General features: G+C 38.4%; 3 protein-coding genes across 5 annotated transcripts; 2 read left to right on the top strand and 1 right to left on the bottom strand.

Annotated features, from left to right (window-relative positions):
• Positions 1-8806, top strand: LOC113773386 (E3 ubiquitin-protein ligase UPL4). Of its 3 annotated transcripts, none has more exons than XM_027318020.1 (18): positions 1-101; positions 846-1494; positions 1664-1774; positions 1885-2001; positions 2090-2248; positions 2341-2502; positions 3100-3252; positions 3369-3490; positions 3599-4712; positions 4834-4920; positions 5511-6737; positions 6839-7066; positions 7156-7260; positions 7624-7704; positions 7821-7889; positions 7976-8104; positions 8195-8278; positions 8382-8806. In XM_027318020.1, exons 2-18 carry the CDS (start codon positions 883-885, stop codon positions 8445-8447), a joined length of 4626 nt encoding a protein of 1541 aa, XP_027173821.1. In that variant the 5' UTR covers positions 1-101; positions 846-882; the 3' UTR covers positions 8448-8806. The 3 variants fall into 3 exon arrangements, with proteins under 3 accessions (XP_027173821.1, XP_027173822.1, XP_027173820.1); XM_027318021.1 differs by having other exon boundaries at positions 10-110; positions 5514-6737; XM_027318019.1 differs by having other exon boundaries at positions 10-110.
• A 791-nt stretch (positions 8807-9597) lies between these two features.
• Positions 9598-12198, top strand: LOC113773073 (pentatricopeptide repeat-containing protein At3g09650, chloroplastic). The gene has a single exon (XM_027317602.1). It carries the CDS (start codon positions 9674-9676, stop codon positions 11930-11932), a length of 2259 nt encoding a protein of 752 aa, XP_027173403.1. The 5' UTR covers positions 9598-9673; the 3' UTR covers positions 11933-12198.
• A 112-nt stretch (positions 12199-12310) lies between these two features.
• LOC113773072 (probable DNA helicase MCM8) lies at positions 12311-21355 on the bottom strand. The gene is made up of 18 exons (XM_027317601.1): positions 21078-21355; positions 19698-19838; positions 19489-19606; positions 19159-19381; positions 18876-19039; positions 18221-18484; positions 17109-17204; positions 16791-16943; positions 16188-16258; positions 15996-16114; positions 15367-15496; positions 14752-14803; positions 14515-14668; positions 14220-14394; positions 13644-13814; positions 13427-13540; positions 12809-12873; positions 12311-12480 (listed from the first exon to the last, which is right to left on the bottom strand). Exons 1-17 carry the CDS (start codon positions 21270-21272, stop codon positions 12823-12825), a joined length of 2391 nt encoding a protein of 796 aa, XP_027173402.1. The 5' UTR covers positions 21273-21355; the 3' UTR covers positions 12311-12480; positions 12809-12822.
• Between the last annotated feature and the right edge of the window lie 101 nt (positions 21356-21456).

Genomic DNA, 21456 nt, shown 5'->3' with positions numbered 1-21456 from the left:
ATGCTTACTTTATTGCTCTTTTTAACAATCATCATCAGAAGAAGAGGCCATTGTGCTCTGTTTTCATCATCTTCTTCATCATCGTCATCAACTCTTCCACTGTACGTTCGGTACGCTCTGCAAATAATTCTCGTATTTTTTAAAATCATCTTTATACTAGTAATCTCGTTGTATTTAACGCAGGGAAATAATAGAAAAACCAAAAAAGAAAAAAGAGAGAAGGATGACTGAACTGGAAAAAGCCCTAGGTAGAATCTTATGTTCATAATAATTTGTCTAGGATCATTCAATGAGGCACGATCAATATTTGGTACCCCCGACCCTAAACGGCGCTGTACATTCCTCTTCGTTGAAACATGTAGTTTCGGTCAGTACTTCAAATTGTTGGTACCATTACTATGAGCATGTAATCGGGGAATTTGTTGTTTGACAGCAAATTTCAGTTCTTATTTTGCTTTGATCAGAATAATTCAAGCTTGGTACTTGTTTGTGAAGTCGATGATACGTCGTCTTTTTCCAGGCCCGCTTCATTAATTGTCTGTTTTTCATTATTAATGTAATTATCCTCTCTGCAACTTCTACTTGACTCTGTTTTGCTTCATTTGTTCCATTCTTTCTTAGTATATTTCTTTATACCTCTATGGTGCAGACGGATGCCTTTGACACTTTCTTTGGATTAAAAATTTAGCGTGCTTTTTGGCTTCTTATGTTGCATTTCTCGATGGCTGTGATATAATTATTGACGTTTTTAAACATTTGAGGAGTTGTACGGGTAATTCTTGCATTCTGATTTTGTCTGTTAGACAGGAGCTTGGCTTGATGGATATTATTTTGGATATCTGCAGGGAACGACGTAGACTAAACTATTAGTATTATTTGCAAATGCAAATGGGAAATCGTGGTCATAAAAGAGCTGAAACAGCTGATGAGTTGCCGGCAGATAAGCGAGCCTGTACTTTGTCGGAGTTCCGACCAAGTACCTCAAATTCATCAATTCAAACACCAACAAATTCGACTCATGAAACACATGATGCTGATATGGATTCATCATCAGCAACTTCAGGGTCAGCACGATCAGATGGTGAAGGGGAGAGGGACTCTGCATATGGCTCTTGTGATTCGGACAATAACTACCGCGATTACTATAGGCGAGGATCTTCTGGTGATCAAACCAAGTTCAACAGAGTCTTGTCCAGTTTAAATGAAGACCATGACGAATCAGGGCAGTTAGCTGCCCTTACCGAACTCTGTGAATTGTTGTCTTTTTGTACCGATAATTCATTATCTGGTCTAATGGCAGATTCATTCTCTCCAGTCCTCGTAAAATTGGCCAGGCACGAGAGCAATCCCAACATAATGCTTTTGGCCATTAGGGCTATAACTTATTTTTGTGATGTTCATCCACGCTCTTCAGCTTATCTGGTTAGACATGATGCGGTTCCTGCTCTATGTCAAAGATTGCTGGCCATCGAATACTTAGATGTAGCTGAACAAGTATGCTGAAACCTTTGCATCTTTATGTTTCCTACTGCAATTAAAATTTACTGGACATCTGCTCTATGTAACTGTCATGAGCTTCTCATATGATTTTTCTTGTGGATATATGATTCTGGTTCTCTCTCTCTTTCTCTCTCCCCCCCCCCCCAAACACCCCAATATATAGTGTTTGCAAGCATTGGAGAAAATTTCACGTGAGCAGCCACTTGCTTGCTTGCAATCTGGTGCAATTATGGCTGTTTTAAACTATATTGATTTCTTCTCAACAATTGTGCAGGTAATGTTGTCGATAAAATATGGTTGGTTTGTTATGATCTAAGAGATTTTTGCACTGTTGATCATAGTTTTAATAACCAACTTTGTCTTTTTTTGGGTGGTTGCCATCAGAGGGTTGCACTGTCCACTGTGGTAAATATATGTAAGAAGCTTCCCTCTGAATGCCCTTCACCATTCATGGATGCAGTTCCGATATTGTGCAAACTTCTTCAATACGAGGATCGGCAGGTACTGTATTAAGCTCACTGGTGTTTTTAAGATCATATATATAACTTTTTTCTTCTCAGAAACTTTACACTGTCATATGATTTTTCAGCTTGTTGAGAGTGTTTCTACTTGCTTGATTAAAATAACGGAAAGAGTATGCCACAGCTCTGATATGCTGGATGACCTTTGTAAACATGGGCTGGTTCAACAAGCCACGGATCTCATAAACTTGAATAGTCGAACTTCATTGTCCCCCCCGATATATCTTGTAAGTTTAAAGTCTTAAGCATTATTTCTTCTTTGAATTGTTCTTCATTTGTGTAATCTTGCCAAGTCTATCTTTTACTTATTGACCTGCAGGGTTTGATAGGATTGCTTGCCAGACTGGCATCTGGTTCTATTGTTGCTGTCAGGACTCTTTTTGAGATTAATGTAAGCAGCATATTGCAGGATATAGTGTCTAGATATGACCTCGCACATGGCATGCCTTTTAATGCAATGGTTGATGGGCAATGCAATCAGGTAAACATTCAAAGTCTTACTAGCGTTGAACTTCATCTAAAAGAAGTGGATACATCCTTTTCAATTTCTTTATCCATGGTATGGAAGTATGTCTATTTATCCTTCATTTCCTGTTTGTCAGACATGTAGTAGTATTTTGAATGGAACTATTTAGCCTAATGTCGTAGGATGACATTAGCCTGCTACTTGGCCCTTTTCTTCCACTGATTGAGTTTGATAGGCCCTTTTCTGTAGCTGCTGACTAAGCTGCATAAAACTCTGTGGATATATATCTTTGATAAGACATTTTTCTTGAAGCATTCAATTTGTATGGACATCATGTCTGTAATTGGTAAAATATCTTTTTCTGGTTGCACTATTGTGATATCAAAGGTCTTCATGCTATGAACATGTGCCATCTGAGTCCATTGTCGAATTTGGGACTTGGAGGATATGTCATTATTGTGGACTTGTCTTATGTGATGGGAATATAGCTGTTTGAACTTTATATGAATATGGTCTTTTTCCTGGATGTCTTGACTTTTACCATGCAAGTAGAATCAAATGTATTGTGTTTTGTTAAAAAAAATAAATGTATTGTTACCAACTTACTCTTAGGTGCATGAAGTTTTGAAGTTGCTGAATGAGCTTCTTCCTGCCACCACCAGAGAGCAGGATAATCCACTAGCTTCAGACAAGGAAGCATTCTTGACTAGTCGACCTGATCTCATGCAAAGGTTTGGGTTGGATTTACTTCCTGTTCTGATCCGGGTAGGTTTTTTTTTTTTTAAATTTATTTGACTGTTTTCTACTTCCTTGTGTCCTCTAGTTTTCTTCATTTACCTGATCTCTGGGGTCATTTACTAGTTTTCTTCATGCTCAAGCAGGTGGTTAATTCTGGTGTGAATTTATACGTTTGTTATGGATGTTTATCCGTTATCAACAAGTTAGTTTATTTCAGCAAATCTGACATGCTTCTAGACTTCCTTCAAAGCACCAACATCTCAAGGTTAAAAAAGGAACTTTATCCTTTGTTTTTTTTTTTTTTGGTATTTTACTTAATGTCCACAATTCATCTATCGGCCACCCTGACAATATTGTTGTGGTTTTGTCTCAGTTTCTTGGCAGGAGTGTTTACCAGGAAGGATCATCACGTGCTTCTATTAGCACTTCAAGTTGTTGAGACACTTCTGCAAAAGCTGCCTGATGGTTTATTGGATTCTTTTATAAAGGAAGGTGTCTGCTTTGCTGTTGATTCGCTTTTATCCCCAAAAAGGTCGTCGCAGTTTATGTTTTCTACATTAAGCGCCATGGAGTACTCTGACGATGCAAGCCAAAAATCAGCTTCAAGGGATGCTAGATGCCTATGTTTTGCTTTTGATACTGGTCAGTGTCCAACGATTTCGAGGACTTTAACTTGCAAGCTTGACAAGGATTCCATTAGGAATCTCGCAGAGCATATAAAGACCAGTTATTTTGCAACAGAGGCCATTAACCCTGAGAAAGGACTGACAGATATTTTGCAGAAGCTTAAAACTTTATCTTCTGTATTGGCTGATCTGGTGAACACACACATGAATGACACAATTTCTGAACAACATGAAGAAGAGTTCTATTGTATATTGTTGGAGATTATGTCAGTTCTTGCTGGAAAAGATCCCATTTCCACTTTTGAGTTTGTTGAGAGTGGAATTGCAAAGTCATTGCTTAATTACCTATCTAACGGGCAATATATGGAAAGGAAGGCTGGTGTTGATGGGGCATGCTGTCAGCTGTGCATTGTAGAGAAAAGATTTGAGTTGTTAGGAAATCTACTTTTGTCTTTTCGAGACCCACATATTGCGGACTTTCCTCTTCCTGCTTTGGTCCGTAGATTACAGAGCTCGCTGGCTTCCTTGGAAACATTTCCTGTCATCTTGAGCCACTCATCCAGGGTTAGAAGTTCCTATGCCACTGTTCCACATGGACGGGGCACTTCATATCCTTGTCTGAAAGTTCAGTTTGTGAAGGGAGAGGAAGATGTATTTCTGGGAGATTATTTAAAGGATGTTGTAAATGTCGACCCCTTCTCAACCTTGACAGCAATCGATGGATACATGTGGTCAAAGGTGAGTGTAAACAAAAGTGAGCAAGCAAAATCAGCCACCCTGGAGGAGAGTTCGTCTTTTCGAAGCAGAAGTCTCGATAGTGTGGAATCAAATAGCATGTTAAGTCATGCAAATGAAATGCAGGTACTCTTGTTTATAATCATTTTAAACTGAGTGTTAGCTTTATTTTCATCTCCTCCTTTGTGAATGTTTTTGCTCACATATTCACATGCTAGTCCTAACTCATCATTTTGAATTCTGACAGGAAGAGAGATCTTTCTCTGGCACGGGAGAAATAGCCAGTGTTGGTGATAATCTTGTGAATTCAGCGGATTTGAAAGACTTGGATAATGTGAGTTTATTTGCTGTCAATAACTTTTTTACAGTTTTTTTAATTTGAATGTTAAATTGTATGAGCCAATTGAGATAAGAATCCTTCTATTATCCTTAAGTAAAGACTTGAAGTGCTCTAACCATCTAGTTGAGATGCATTTTAAGTTATTTTGTAAGTGCATCTTTTTAGTCAACATCATTTTCTATGGGCAACATGTGGACTGCAGTGAGATTGGTTTATTTGGGAACCTCTAATTTTACTGAGAAATGCTTGATTTCTCATGGCACCTGTATAAACAATTATCTCTGCAGGTGGAGCTTTTTTTTTCCTCTGATAAATGCATGAACTTTTAGCATGTGGTATTCCCCACAACACATTAAAGAGAACAAAATTTTAACATTGATTGATTTGAAATTTATCTGAAGGTCCTTCACTGGGTTCCACTTGACAAAGCTTGCATATTTACTTCGTTGTCTTAGAAATTTCTCTGCTTGATTATTGAGTTGTATTCTGATGTCCTCCTAGCAGCTTTGCACATTGGATTTCGTTGAATTTGCCCCTTCCTGTTAAGATGTATACTCATTTTGCTTTCTCGTCTGATGCTAAAGGAGACTGTGGAGCAAGAGCAAGAAGGATCTGTTAACAAAAGTACAGACAGTCATGGATGCAGCAAAAATGAAGATTCTTCACCAAAATTGTTTTTTAACTTAGAAGGGCAGCAGTTGGACCATCGCTTGACACTCTATCAAGCCATCATCCAGCAACAATTGAAAGAAGAAATTGATAGTTCTTTGAGTAGTAAATTGTGGAGTCAAGTGTACAAAATTTCTTACAGAAAAGCTGTCAATCCTAAGAATAACTTAGCTGAACAGTGTAGTTTTCAGGGTCATGATTTTTCTTCATCAGACAAAGCTACACGAAGCTGCCAGTGCGTTTCTTTTTTCTCTGACATCTTTTATTCGGATTTTGCTGATCTCAATAAGTTTAGTCCAACTTATGATATGATATGTCTGCTCAAGAGTTTGGAAGGCATGAACAGGTTAAGATATCATGTGATGTCTCGCGATAGAATGAATAGTTTTTTGAAATGCCAAATAGATAATTTGTATGACTGGAAGGTTGAAGCTTTTGGTGTTTCCCAGAGTGAGTTTGTGAATAGTAAGCTCACAGAAAAATTAGAACAGCAGATGCGTGATCCTTTAGCAGTGTCTGTTGGGGGCATGCCATCGTGGTGTTCCCAGTTAATGGCTTCGTGTCCTTTTTTATTTGGATTTGAGGCAAGATGCAAATATTTTCGTCTAGCTGCATTTGGCCAGCCTGCTGTTAGACACCATGTATCATATAATGACGATGTAGGTGGCATCAATGGCATGAGGCAAAATAGTGGCAGCTATCCTCGTAAAAAGTTTTTGGTTCACCGAAACAGAATTCTCGACTCTGCTGCCCAGATGATGAATCTCCATGCACATCAAAGGGTAGTCCTGGAGGTGGAATACAATGATGAAGTTGGAACTGGTCTTGGTCCAACACTAGAGTTCTACACGTTGGTCAGTTATGAGTTTCAGAAGGGTGGCCTGTGCTTGTGGAGGGAAGATCACGCAGCAAGTAGTTGCATCAATGGCTCGGAGGCTGATAATTCTAAGATTTTGGTGTCTCCATTGGGACTTTTTCCTCGTCCTTGGTTACCTGGGGTGGACATATCTAATGGCATACAGTTTTCTGAAGTGACCAAAAAGTTTGTCCTTTTGGGGCAAATAGTGGGTAAGGCTCTTCAAGATGGAAGAGTTTTGGATCTTCCTTTTTCCAAGGCCTTCTATAAACTCATCCTTGGGAAGGTATCTTCCTACTATTTTGATGGTTGTCTAGTGGCTTGTTTTCTTTACTTAATTATAGAAAGTTTCTTGTATTAAGTTTAACCTTTCACTGTTTAAAACAGGAACTCACGGTTTATGACATCCAGTCCTTTGATGTTGAACTTGGTAGAGTTCTTTTGGAATTTCAGGCTCTTATTGAGAGAAAGAGGTATTTAGAATCTATTAGTCCGGGAAAATCATCTATGGATTTGGACTTCTTCCACGGCACAAGAATTGAGGATCTTTGCCTTGACTTTAGCCTTCCGGGGTATCCAGATTATGTGCCTGAGTCTGTTTCTGACTCAAAAATGGTTAGTTTGCAAGAATGTGTGGTTGGTTGAGTTTCTGAAAGTGGTTTTTAACTGATAGATTTCATATTTGAGTTGTCCACTTATCTCAGGTGAAGATGTCAAACCTACAGGAGTACATATCGTTTGTTGTCGATGCTACCATAAGAACAGGGATTTCCAGACAAGTAGAAGCTTTTAAGTCAGGTTTTGATCAGGTAAATACCTTTTTTGGATCAATATGCTCATGAATTGTACTTCCCTAGGTATCAAGAAGGAAAAACAAACAAGTACTTTTTGTGTCACAAATGGCAGGTTACAATTGGAGTACTAGTTTGTGACCTTGCACATTTTTCTTGGTACTCCTTGTCTTGCACATTTTTCTTGTACTCCTTTTTTGCCTATTGCTGGTTAATTGGCCATTGATCAAGCTTGATAACATATTATAGCAAACCAGTTCGCTTATTTTGGTTGGAAAAATGATGTCATTAGTGTTCTAAGTTCGGCGCTAATAATTTTTTTCATGTCTGACCTTTATTTCCAATTAGAGATGTTACTGTTATTATTTTTTTATTATTCAGGTTTTCCCCATCAGACACCTTCAGGTGTTCACTGAAGGTGAATTAGAGCGCTTATTATGTGGGGAGCGTGAGCTTTGGGATGTATGTGCTTTAGTTTTTATTTTTATTTTTATTAGTAACGCTTTTAAAGTACACTGTCTTGCATTACCACTAAACTCTACTTTCTTGAATTTTGTCTTTTTTTGGTTGAAGTACAGTCAAATGCGCTTGTGGACCACATCAAATTTGATCATGGGTATACTGCTAGTAGTCCTCCTATCCTGAATGTCAGTAGCATTTCCCCCATCATCCATTGTTTTAAGTTGTTTTATTTCGTTCTGTATGTGTAAATTACTCGTTCTCAACTTCACAGTTTCTGCAAATTATACAAGAGTTCAACTATGAGCAGCAGAGATCATTCTTGAGGTTTGTGACAGGAGCACCTCGGCTCCCTTCTGGGGGGCTGGCATCTCTCAACCCAAAATTGACTATTGTCCGCAAGGTCTGTAGAAAAATTATTCTTTACATCGCATTTTCTGTTTTCAGCTTCTGAACAGCTGAAGTTATTGCATTTCTATTTTTCTCCTGACAGCATTGTAGCAAATGGGTTGACACTGACTTGCCAAGCGTGATGACCTGTGCAAATTACCTGAAGCTGCCACCTTACTCATCAAAAGTCCTTGACCTTACTTTTGTCGCTCTATCCTTTTTTGGTTCTTCTGTGTCAAATTACTTGCTGCTAAACTATCTAAATATACTCTCGTCTCGGTATTTTGCAGGAACGGATGAAAGAGAAGCTTCTGTATGCCATAACAGAAGGACAAGGCTCTTTCCACCTCTCATAGCCTCTTATGGGCAGGCAGACAAGGTAGGTAGCAGATGTGAATATTCTCACATACGTGGCGGCGCAGGTGTACATAAGGTGACTTGGTAGGTATTAGACAGTGTGTGGTTGGGGGAGCTTATTGGGATGGGCTCAAGGGGAAGCTCCAGCTTCACGCGATAATACGCTAGTGAGTTGATTCTGATTGTTTAGTTCGAGCTGTAAATTATACAGGGAAGCGGTGTGGTTTTTAAGGAATTAGAGTAGGTTAGTGTTCATATCCTCTGTAATTATCCATGTATAGCACTGAGGTGTGCTTAAATATCAGATACCTTTGAATTTTAATTCATCCCGAAAATATTTGAACATTATTGATTATTAGCTCTACGGTGTAGTATCAGTTTTCAAGTATCGACACCTCTGATGATTGTGATGCTTGTGATGGAGCGTGTGTAGCTTTGTGTCTCCAGAGATTTTAATATACCCCTCTACAAAATTATCGCCCTACTGAGCAGTAGATGATCGAAATAGTCATGGTAGTTATGGAGGATGAAGAAAGCTGGTAATGCTACCCAAGGGTCTGCATTTAGTGCTCCCAAATATCGTACAAGGATAACAGGTGTTAGAACTTTCTGAAAAGTCAATCAGGGGCTAACCAGGTTACAAAGGTGGTTGCCAAACCAGTTTTGCACTGCCGTGCCCTGGCATACCTAGCATCCTTCTTTTCATTGACAATTGCGAGACAGGCAGGGTGATGGCACACCAGATTTCCTTAACTGTTAAAAGAGGAAGCTATTTGAACGTTTCTTCTTTCCATTTTGATAGTCACTTAGATATCTGACTGGTGGAAAGAAGAGAAAGTTGGATATTCCTACATTGCAATATTTTGATGCAACATATTTTGCGTTTCCAAAAGAATAATTGCTAATTAAGCAACTATCTAAAACCAAACTTCTCCAGCCATTTCTATTTTCAACTTATTTTTCTTGACTAAATCACCTATTATTAAAATAAATTTTATATTAAAAAAAAAAACGCTCGGTGGGGTACAGCGCTAGGCCAAATTAGAGGACAAAACATAGCCAACGTAGTACTTTCCTTCTCCACCCGAAGGAGAAATTTGAGAAAAGAAAACGAAAATGTCCATCTTATAATATCCATCTTATCGTCATTTCTTCTTCCCTCTTTGTTCTCGATTCGTACAAAACCTCACTTGCAGCCTTTCTCCCCGCCTTAAATGGACGAGCGATGAACACTACGCCACCACCGTCCTCGAGATCAACCCCAAGCTCAGACCCACCAGTATTCATACAAACTGCAACTCTCCTGCGTTGGGTTTCACCACTACCTTTCTCAACCACACTCTTTCCTTCAATCTCCACCTCTTCCTCCGCTATCACATCCAAAACTGCAAGCCCTTTTTGGGTTCAAACCACTAGCAAACCATCCAGCATCTCATTGGCTGGAACCGGCACAGACACCAGGCCTAAACCCCCGTCCCATTCCCGAGACCAGAATCTCTTGAGACTCCTTCGCTTGAGGAAAACAGAGGAGGCCTGGCTAGCATACACTCAGTCCGAGCACTTACCTGACCCCACGTGCCTTAGCCGTTTGGTCTGCCAATTATCGTACCAAAACACAAACTTGGGCCTCACCCGAGCGCAGGCAGTCATCCGACGCTTGAGAAATGAGCGACAGCTGCATCGTCTGGATGCCAATTCACTTGGCCTGCTCGCTGTGGCTGCTGCTAAGGGAGGCCATATCCTCTATGCCACGTCCATAATCAGGTCCATGCTAAAATCGGGATATCTACCACATGTGAAAGCTTGGAGTGCAGTCGTTAGCCGCCTTGCTGCTTCCGGTGATGAAGGTCCGGCTGAGGCTATAAAACTATTCAGGTCAATTGCTGGTAGAGTCCGGAGGTTTGCTGACCCTACGGTGGTTAAGGACTCCAGGCCAGATACAGCTGCTTATAATGCTGTGCTTAATGCTTGTGCAAATCGTGGTGACTCAAGGAAATTTTTGCAGCTATTCAGTGAGATGCCTGAATTTGGTTGTGAGCCAGATGTTTTGACATACAATATTATGATCAAGCTCTGTGCGCGGGCTGACAGAAAGGATTTGCTTGTTTTTGTACTTGAGAGGATCATCGAAAAGGGGATCCCAGTGTGTATGACAACTCTACAATCACTTGTTGCAGCTTATGTTGGTTTTGGTGACCTAGAGACAGCGGAAAAAATGGTTCAAGCAATGCGAAAGGGCAGAACTGATCTTTGCAAGATCTTGAGGGACTCAATTATGGATGATTTAACTCCTAATGAAAGCGATATATTTGAGGAATTGCTTCCAAATTCCATTGATTCTAGGAACAGTGAGCCACGAGAGTTACCTAAACTCTTTGCACCAAACACAAGGATGTACACCACCTTAATGAAAGGTTACATGAGGGCAGGTCGCATTTCTGATACAGTGAGGATGCTTGAGGCCATGAGGCACCAAGAAGATAGAACCAGCCACCCAGACCATGTTACCTATACAACGGTTATCTCTGCATTTGTGAGAGCCGGGCTGATGGATCGTGCCCGAGAAGTTCTAGCTGAAATGGCAAGGATTGGTATACCAGCCAACCGAATCACTTACAATATCCTCCTCAAGGGATATTGCCAGCAGTTGCAGATAGATAAAGCTAAAGAACTGACGCAAGAGATGATTAATGACTCTGCAGTAGAACCCGATGTGATTTCCTATAATACTTTGATTGACGGATGCATTCTGGTTGATGACAGTGTGGGAGCTCTTGCCTATTTCAACGAGATGCGAGCAAGAGGTATTGCTCCCACCAAAATTAGTTATACGACTTTGATGAAAGCTTTTGCCTCATCGAGTCAACCAAAGCTTGCTAATAAGGTATTTGATGAGATGCTAAAAGATCCCCGAATAAAGGTTGATATGGTTGCCTGGAACATGCTGGTGGAAGGATATTCTAGACTGGGAAAAGTTGAGGAAGCAAAGAATGTAATTCAAAGGATGAAAGAGAGAGGGTTTTACCCCAATGTGGCAACTTATGGCAGTCTAGCAAATGGTATTGCCCTGGCCAGAAAGCCAGGAGAAGCCCTTCTACTCTGGAACGAAATAAAGGAGAGGCGTGGAATGCAAAATGAAGGGGATATCTCCAATTCTTCTACAAATGTTCCACCACTGAAGCCTGATGAAGGTCTCCTAGATACTCTGGCTGATATCTGTGTCAGAGCTGCTTTCTTTAGGAAAGCCCTAGAGATTGTTGCATGTATGGAGGAGCATGGGATACCACCAAATAAATCCAAGTTCACCAGAATCTATGTGGAGATGCATTCTAGAATGTTTACTAGTAAGCATGCTTCAAGAGCTAGGCAAGACAGAAGAAGGGAAAGGAAGAAAGCAGCTGAGGCTTTCAAGTTCTGGTTGGGATTGCCAAACTCCTATTATGCAAGTGAGTGGCACTTCGATCCTGTTAATGAAGATGATTAGGTTCTGATTTTGGTTGACCACATTATGAATAACAATTGCACAATGGAGATGTCATTGTTGAAACAACTGGAATTAGGTCATCCCTTAATAGATATAGAACCAAATACAACTTATATAGAGTCTAGCTATGAATTGCAATGGTAGAATGACATTTTGTCCATCTAGAAAATTGTTTCCATTCGACTAACCCTACCAGTAACTAGTGATTGTAGCAAGCAAGGGTTTTTCATGATGATTGTAAATGCAAATCTGCAATTATATCTTCATGGGACTTGGCTACCTGAATATCTAAGCAGGATACAAGTATCCAAAACATTGACATGAAAGCTTCAGCCGCAAAAAAGCTTGAAAAAAGTAATAAATTGCTGTGTAAAATAGGAAAGCAAAGCTAAACATGATATGTCATTGAAGATTATAACTGTACATCACTGTCTCTAAACATGTGAAGAACAGGCTCGTGTACCAAAATTAAGCTGCTTCCAAAGTGATGCTTGCGTATTCTAGGCATTCAGATTAACGTACCAGTATCTCAGTTTCATGAGTCAATGCTGTACAAATGATTGGATAATTAGAAGGAAATACAGCACTAACAAATACTATGAAAGAGAGTGCAGGATAAAAAGAGAGCAGAAGGTAGCATTTATGGAACTTTGCATATGAAGGGGAAATAGAACTGGGAAAGAGAAGCTTCATTACTTGACATATTTCCTTCAAACAAAATGCCTTAAACTGATACATCTAACTTTCATGCTCATGATAATGGGAGCCTATAAACATGTCAAACTCACACACACCATTAAAAGATGCTCTTCAGCCAGAAAATTAAAGATTCTGGTGTAACTAAAATAGGGGAGAGAAATGGGAAAATAACTTAACTGTTGAGGTCCAATTTAGCCCCTTGCTCTTGATGACTGACTGTGTGAATAAGACGATGACAGCACCTGCATTTAGGAGAAGTTTCATGACATTCTAAACTGCAGTTCGTCAGCAAAATGTGGGACTAGTCATTCTTTCAAACACCAACGATTAAAATTTTGTAGAAATTAAAACCCCATGGGCATGGGAAGAAAAATGATCGAGGAGAAGGTTTTAGATTTTCCCGGAAGCTTCTTATTGATATCTTGTTCAAATGAGGCTCGATTATGTTAGAGTAAAGATCAATTTGTATCAGCCTACTGCAAAACCATGCTTACATGTGACATTCATGCAAGTTCCATGTACCCAAGATTTATACAAGTAAAAGATTTAAGTTTCCTGCACAAATAAACTTGCATGGGTGTTATTATTAAACAAAAAGAGTTCATGACACATTGATAGTCAAGAATGTAATCCAATGACACACTCAAAATATGATACATTCACATGGAGCTGATAAAAGGCACACATTACATTGCTGGTCATGGAAGTCTAACTGATTTTATGCTAAGCAGCTCAGCTCCATAATATAAAATGCAATGCCAAAAATTCTTGATCTGGGTTAACATTGTAATGTACCTGATATGTCTTAGGCCCCTTCTTTAGCAAATAACCAACACTGTTTAGATTTTCCACAAAAGTGTCTATATCTGGAACCCTTAAGGCAATCCTGTCTGCCAGGCTGTATAATTCCTGAACAAAAGACTGTCAACATGTTTAGATTTTCTTGCATGATGGCTATAACTTCCAAACAGAAAAAGGGGAAATTTCATAAAAGAAGATCAAAACCACATACGGATATAGTAAAGCAATCCTTTTGCTGTAACTCTGATTGCTTGTTTAAGGCACTTAAAAACCGTTTTGCTTCTTTCTGTTGGCTCATTCCACCACTTCGCCCAAAATCCACAAGGCCATGTTCGTCAACATACTTATCATACAAAGATTCTTTCATTATTTCCACAACATCCTGCAAAGTTCATGCACCAACATCAAATCATAAATCGTGTTTATGGGTGCTCTTTACCGAAATGCACCAGTGCCAACTTGTGCAGCATCAAATCCTTGATCAAGTCATGGAAAACTATCCTCTCAAATAACAACTAATAATTGTTTCTTTTTCTTGGTTTTTCTCACTTGAGGCAATAAAAGTTAGACAAGCAAGCAGTAAGCAGCACTCTGATGGCTTCATACACTGACTTTTTAAGTATTGTGAAATGATGCCATTGTTTTTAGCAGAAAAGTTAGCAGATAGAACAGAAACAGTGAAGTGATACGAAAAACATCACAAAAAACGATCAAGGGCAATAGTAAAGGCAACCACAGTGAACCAGGTTACTAATCTTAGTAGTTACCTTCTACAAAATGTACATACCATGGCATCTTGAACGGTTATTTCATCTCTTAAATCCACCCTAGCTCGAGCTTCTGCCAGCCTTACTAGACTTTCTAATTGCCTTGCTGTTATTGGTGTACCATCAGCAGATGTGTTATGGTCTCTTAATTGCAAATAAAACCTCTGCAGGATTTCAGCAGCTGGTCTTGTCATCCTGTAAGAGAATTGACAAACCAAACTTATGGAAAAAGTATCCAACATATCCACATGAAAATGCAAAATTAAAAAGTAAAACCAAAGAATGCTTTGTAATTACAAGATGCATACAAATCACCTAGGGAAGATATATGTCTTTGCATAAGCAATGTATTTACGGAGAAGAGGACCAGGCAATGGAACAAAATCACTGTCCTTTGGATCAAGCCTCAACCTAGCAGCTAGAGAATGGCTTCTTAAAGTAAGATTGATGCATTTGATACGTTGTGATGCTGCTTGTAGTGAAAGATGAAGCCTTTCAGAATAACATCCATGTTACCTATATTCCAGTGGATATCCAAAGTCGAAGAACTACCTCTGCAAAGCCTTTTAGCTGCTGGTGAATTTTGTCCATTTCCAGTATGAAGCTGCAAGAAATGCTTCAGTTTAAAATTCTTGTTTGAGTTTATGTATTTACATGTAAGTGGTACTACATGTTACTGAATAGAATCTAGACACGCAAAGAAATGGCAAAACTATTTCCAGACAAATGAAACTGAAATATAGGCCAAGAATCATGACAACAAAAAGCTGCTGAAGCAATTAATGTACTTTCATTCACTAGCTTAGCAATTAGACCATGTTAAAAACTGAGAAAACTCATTGCAAAGGAATATCATCTTGATACAAGAGGTAGTACTACACAAGGTTTGTAGGATATTGGCACTAAAAAGTTTTGGATTGTCAACAACCCTCAAAATGGTTACTTCAGCAGTTCTCTTATTATATTCCTCATTCTTCCATACAAACAGGCCCCTATTACATTAGAATTTTCAAGATGCATACCTGCTGCAGGCAATCATGAAGAAAGCATGAAAGTTGACGTGAGTAAACTAAATCTATTCAGTAACCTCTTTCTTTTTTGCTTACAAATGTCAGTTACTTGAAATAGGAAAATAAACTCTTATATACACAGAGAGGCACAACTTACTGACATAATGTGCTCTGAAAGGCGCTTGTCCAGTAGTTCATCAGGCTTGTCAAGTAATATAAAAACTAGATCAAATCTTGACAAGAGAGCAGCATTCATCTTCAAGTTCTCATTCACAGTTTTAGCGCGGCTGCATTTCAAACCCCAACACATGTATCACACAATTCTAAAGTTCCAAAAGGCATGGGAAATGATGTAAAAACCATCAAGTCATATGTAAACCAAATATAAACATGCAAACACATACAAAAACGAAAATGTATGTGAAAATTTATGAAAAATTCAAAGAGTAAAAGGCAGGAACATAAATAACTGTTCTCTTTATTTTAATTTTCTGATGACACGAATTGGACAGAGCCAAGAATAACAGCACGACAGGTGCATTAATAGAAAAGAGCATAGGAAATCTGCTCAAGAATTAGACAAAACTCAATGTCACCTATATGCCTTTTCTTGATTTAATTTGTTGATTATTGGTTAAAATGATGCAAAGCAAGCTTCAGGTCCCTATTTCAGTAACAGCTGCTAATTTCACTATTACAGTTTAACACAATTATATATTCATCATTATTCAGCTTTGGAAAAAAGCAAAGCAACTCTCAAACAAGTATGACATCAATGTGAAGTACTTATAATGACCCCCAGCAGGGTTTGCGGCAGCTAAAACAGATGTTCGGGCTGATAAACTTGCCACAAGTCCTGCCTTTGCAACAGAGACACACTGTTGTTCCATAGCTTCCAATAGAGCCTGTATTATATAATTGATGAGTATGATCAAAGAGGCCTTATAAGTGCAAGTACAATTATGGATACCATGGTACCTGATGTTCTGCTGACATTTTGTCAAACTCATCAATACAGCATAATCCACGATCTGCAAGTACCATTGCACCTGCAAAAACAAAGAATATGTACCTGAGAAATAGATTGTAAAACCATGTAGTGAATGATAAGAAGTTAAGATTTATCCATTGCCATTTACTGAAGCTTGAGGTGATCCAAAAATAAATAACACACCTACAACATTGGACAAAGCAGTCCAAAAATCAATATTAAAGCATTATATGTGCTTTAATTCTGGGTAGAAAAATTAGATTTACTATTTGAATGGCATAATGCGCTACATCTCCTGCTATATAACAGAGGAACACTCAAAATTTTTCCATTTTTTCTTATTTGATTAGGCTAGGTAATTTTGTTATGTTATGAAATTCTTTAAGTTAAATGAACTCTAGTAATATATTAAAGATCATAGACATTGAGAAACTCTATAGCTTACAAAAATCAAACCACATGCAACCAATACTTTATAAAAATGAAAGTTCTCTTCCTACCAATTATTTGATTACTTTGACAAGCCAACTCTTATTGAAGTAATTGGATGTACGATCTTTGATGCACATTTCAGATAATCAACACATTACCAGCCTCAAAAGCATAGTCACTTGTCATAGGATCCTTCACCACAGCAACAGTTAGGCCTGCATTAGTTGTCGCATTACCACATACATATATGCCACGTGGAGAAATAGAAGCTGCTGCTTGGAGTAGTTGACTTTTTCCCATTCCAGGATCACCTAATGGATCATGCTTAGCAGTAATTAAGTTGAAATTTCTATAAAGAACCATATATGCCAATTAACTTAGCACACAACCTGACAAACACAGCTTGAATGAGGAAAAACTATTACCAGTTAGACATATGGGAGGGGGGGAGGGCGAGAGAAATGGAAACTGCATACCAACAATCAGTACATGGATGTCACCTCTGACAGGCACCTTATTCTGATCCATCGAATGCTTCTGCACCCCTCCAAACAATGCTAATGTGATTCCCGCTGTTAATTCCCCAAAAGAAATGTCACGAAACAGGTTATCAGTATAAGTACTAACAGATACATAATTAAGGAATTAAAAGCATAAAAGGTTCTATATGGTTTTACATGAAAGAGAAACAATGTTGAAAAAAGTGAAGTGAAATTTAGTAGCAAATCCAAAGCCATAAACATCCTCTTGTTCCATTTTGTTTTGAGAAATTTGTCATGTACAACCTTAAGCATGCAAGAAGCATCCCTACTCAGTCAAACTTAAATCAAAATCAGAACTATGAAATCCTGGAGTCCAGAAAATTCTTAGGTGTGTGTATTTACTCTCTTGAAGTAATCACCATCACAAAAAGACTGGTGAAAAACGATGCCAACAAATCCTGCAAAGGATGGAATTAAATTTAACAGTAATTCCACCATGCCAGTTTACCCGTTTAGTTAGAAATATAGCGCACTATATGGGCATATGTGGTAAAGGACACTTCATCCAGATGAAAATCAGGTGGCTTCAAGTGAAAGACAGATATGTTTATTGACCTCTCATTCTCGTTAGAGCCAAAAATAATATTAATTTATTGCAGGTGGGCGCCGACAATGTTAAGGGATTGAAAAACAAAACAATAAATGCCCAATAAAAGCACCACAACCATGGAAAAAAACGTGCAGGTTCCAGGACAAGTTGTGCAGTAAAAATAATGAGCCAACTCAGAGGGATATATGAATATTTTACATTGTAAAGCACGATGGTAGATCTAATAACAAACAGTAAAGAGATAAAATTTACAGTAAAACCAAACTAGTGGACAGGCATAAAACAAATCTATTGATTGTGCTTCAACTATAATTTGATCCTCAGAGAGGACAAGAACAACAGTGAAAGACAACATAGTATTGTATGGTCACCTATTCTCACTGCTTGTTACTGGACATAGATTTGAAGGAGATGAAAAAAGAGGCGAAAAAGATGTACTAGTTCTTTTAATGGCATCCAGTGAGAAGGAAAAGCTGAAGACAAAACGTCCAAGTACCTTTCACAAGTTCATGCCCATAGATTGACGGGCAAATAGATTGAAGTATTTGCCTAAAGACATCTGAACCGTATTCCTCAGAAAACTTCACAATAAATTCCAAATCTCTTGGAGAAAATGAGAATAAATCAGACAGCTGTGTTGTTCTAGCATCAACTTTAGCATCTTGCAAATCCTCCGGTAATGATTGAGATTTCAAATTTTTTATCGAAACAACTTCTAGGTACAAAAAATATAGTCCTTGATTCTTGCCTTTTGATTTTCCTGCAGTATAAAGAATACCATCAAACTAAAATAAAGTCCAAGGTATCATACACATGCTAAGCTAACTATGCAAATCTAAACAGCAATTTGATAGCAAACATTATAAAAGGCAAATAAACTTTCACATGTTTACTTATTACATCTGATTGAACATGTCTACTGGGTGATAAATAGATTTAGTGTTATAACAGCCTCAAAGTGGCCAACAAACCTTAATCTCCTACAGCAATAGCATTAATAATACGCTGAAGAGCTATGAAAAATATGCTGCTTGCATCTCAAAAATTCTACTCTTACTTGAATAAAGGAGGCTGTAACAGGGAAGGTGTAGTACAGACCAAACGAAAGAGCAATAGAAAATCAATCATGGATAATTGATGACACACTTTACCTCCCCCAATATCCATGTAATTGTTGATCATCCTGATAATACCAGTCACCGTCACGACGTCCCCAGGGATACATGCATCTACAAGGTCTTCGGTCAACTCGCATTCAACAGTCCTAGGCACCCTTCCTTCTTCGTGATGTTCATTCTTCAGCAGTTCCTGAAGTCTTATAAATAAGAGAAGTAAAGCCTTATATACAAAAAAATGAGAAATATACTATGATACTTTAAAGTTCTAGGGGCAAATAGGGAGATATGCACGTGAAATGCATCTTTGATCACTTACCTTATTTTCTGAAAGTCTATTGGTCGAGCAGTACATCTTAAAGGATCAAAACTCCTACTTCTGCAACCTTGGATTACACAGATTGAAGGAGGTGAAAATTTTCCATCGGGAAAGTTGCAAGTGATGTTGGTTCCACACTTTGTACAGACAAAGCACATTTGTCTAACCAGAGGCCTGACTGTGCTAACTTTTACAACAGTACCATGTACAGATACAAGCCTGTCTATTGCATAAGCAAACGATAATATTTACTTAGCTTAGAACTTTAATTGGATTTTCTCTACAGCATATATAACTAGAAACTCAGGCATAACTGTAGATTGGAATTACCAATATAAGCAGCTTTTAAGTTCTTCAATGCAATCAACGATTCAGGATAGTTGTGGAGACGGATATTTATCTTTACAAATTCCTCCATCATATTGCTGTCCCATTTCATCATTAAAACCTTTTTGGATTCAAGAATAAATGAAAATGTAATTGAGTGGGTCACCAATATAAGTTAGGTCTAGTTGAAACTTGGTAGGATCATTTTATACCTTGTGCACTGCAGCACTCAAGCACAACAGGGCATCTTTAGGATTTTCCTCCATTGCTCCATACAGTTCTTTAATCTGACAAATGCTTTTTAACAGCTGGAAGTCGAGCGATAAGAAGCATAAACCATCATCATTTTTTACCTATAAACATCATCAATAGGACATCTTAAATTAAAATCGAAACTAAGTTGACAACCAGAAAATAATAACATTTAGATGCACTGTGCAAAGAAAGCTGGATGTTGAAATTGAATGTTGAAGAGATATATGCCAAGTTGAAGGGGGAATCAGGTGAGTTCAGCACCACAAATTCACCATTTGATTATCTTAGAAACAGAAAGTCCTAAACTCCCATTGCTTGGAAGGGAAGAAAAAGTTTCTGATGTTCCATCATGCAATGCGTCAGTTTAATTATTTGTCCACTTATCCCTTGCTGTTGCCCTAAAAAGTACTTGAAAAGAAATTTAAAGAACTGCGTCAAAACATTTCTGGCCTGTAAGCTTTATTGTACATTTAACGTTTTATATCTTTTACGCCCTCAGAGACGAACTCACAAGTCTCCTCCCAGGAGTCTAATTCTCAAGACAGGTATTCCCTGTACCATTCCAGACATCCAGGCGTCTATGTTGCTGATTCAAGACATGCAAGTTTATGTTACTCAATTTGAGGAAAATGCTGTATAAAATTTTTATAAAAAAAATGACTATCCAACACCTGAAATCCTATGCCAATGCACGCTCTCAACCAATTTCTGATAAATACCATATAAGCAGCTGTCAAAATTTTTTAACATACTCTTTCTTTTAGTTCAACATTGCTCACATACGTATTTATGAGCTATTTATGCTGCTATAGCAAAACTGAGGTCCTCATTGATATTTCAACAATGCATGTACAGCAGAATTCCTCCGAAATATCTAGCTATACTTTACAATCAATGCCAAAAACCAAGAAAAAGAACGATCAAAAAGACAGAGAAATGAAAACATTACTTTAAACTCCATGCGTCCACTCACAGCTCAAAATCTAGAATTGATTTTTGCATACATTTTTCTAGGTGATAAAAAAGTCGACCAAGATGTTAAAGCTTGAGGTTGTAACACTGGATTTTCATCTCAAAGCAATCTCACCGGAAACGTGAATAGTATATTATGGTGAAACCTTTCCTTTTCCCTGTGAGTGCGTTTGAATCTTCTTCTATGCATGCATTCCTACCTACAAACTAGAAGTGATTTATAACTACAATTCGTGTCATCAGTTAGACGAAACATACTCCGCTAGTTTAAATAGCAATTAAATTGCCCTAAATCGATCTGAATTTCTTTCCCATTCAGTTTTTTTCAGTTTCAGTGCGTATTGTGTAGAAAGAGTGAGATAGACCTGTGAGACGATGGTCTGGCCGATTGGAGCAGAGAAGAATCGGACGAGTTCGGAGGCGAGTTGGAGTTTAAACTTGGAAGCCTCCAGAGAGATGTCGATTTGGGGGAAATACAGGGCAAGGATATTGGCGAGGTCGTCCGTCACCGTCCATCGCTGATTCTTCGAGTTCCTGGTGTTCTCTTGATGTCCGTACATCGCAATCTACCGCGGAGGAGGTGCCACAGTGGCTCCACCGTTGAAACGTTTTCCTCTTCTCTGATTTTGGCGGGAAAATAAGTTCCGAACGCCAAAGATGCGCGCACGCAAAAGTTACGCAACAGGCCCCGGTTTTCTTTGATGCGGTAGGAGTAGTAGTTTAAAGTTTAAACACTACAAATGG

The sequence above is a fragment of the Coffea eugenioides genome, chromosome 6 (assembly GCF_003713205.1).
Source record: "Coffea eugenioides isolate CCC68of chromosome 6, Ceug_1.0, whole genome shotgun sequence".
Taxonomy (NCBI): domain Eukaryota; kingdom Viridiplantae; phylum Streptophyta; class Magnoliopsida; order Gentianales; family Rubiaceae; genus Coffea; species Coffea eugenioides.
Note: the sequence above shows the minus strand (reverse complement) of the source record. Positions and strands in the feature narration are given on the sequence as shown.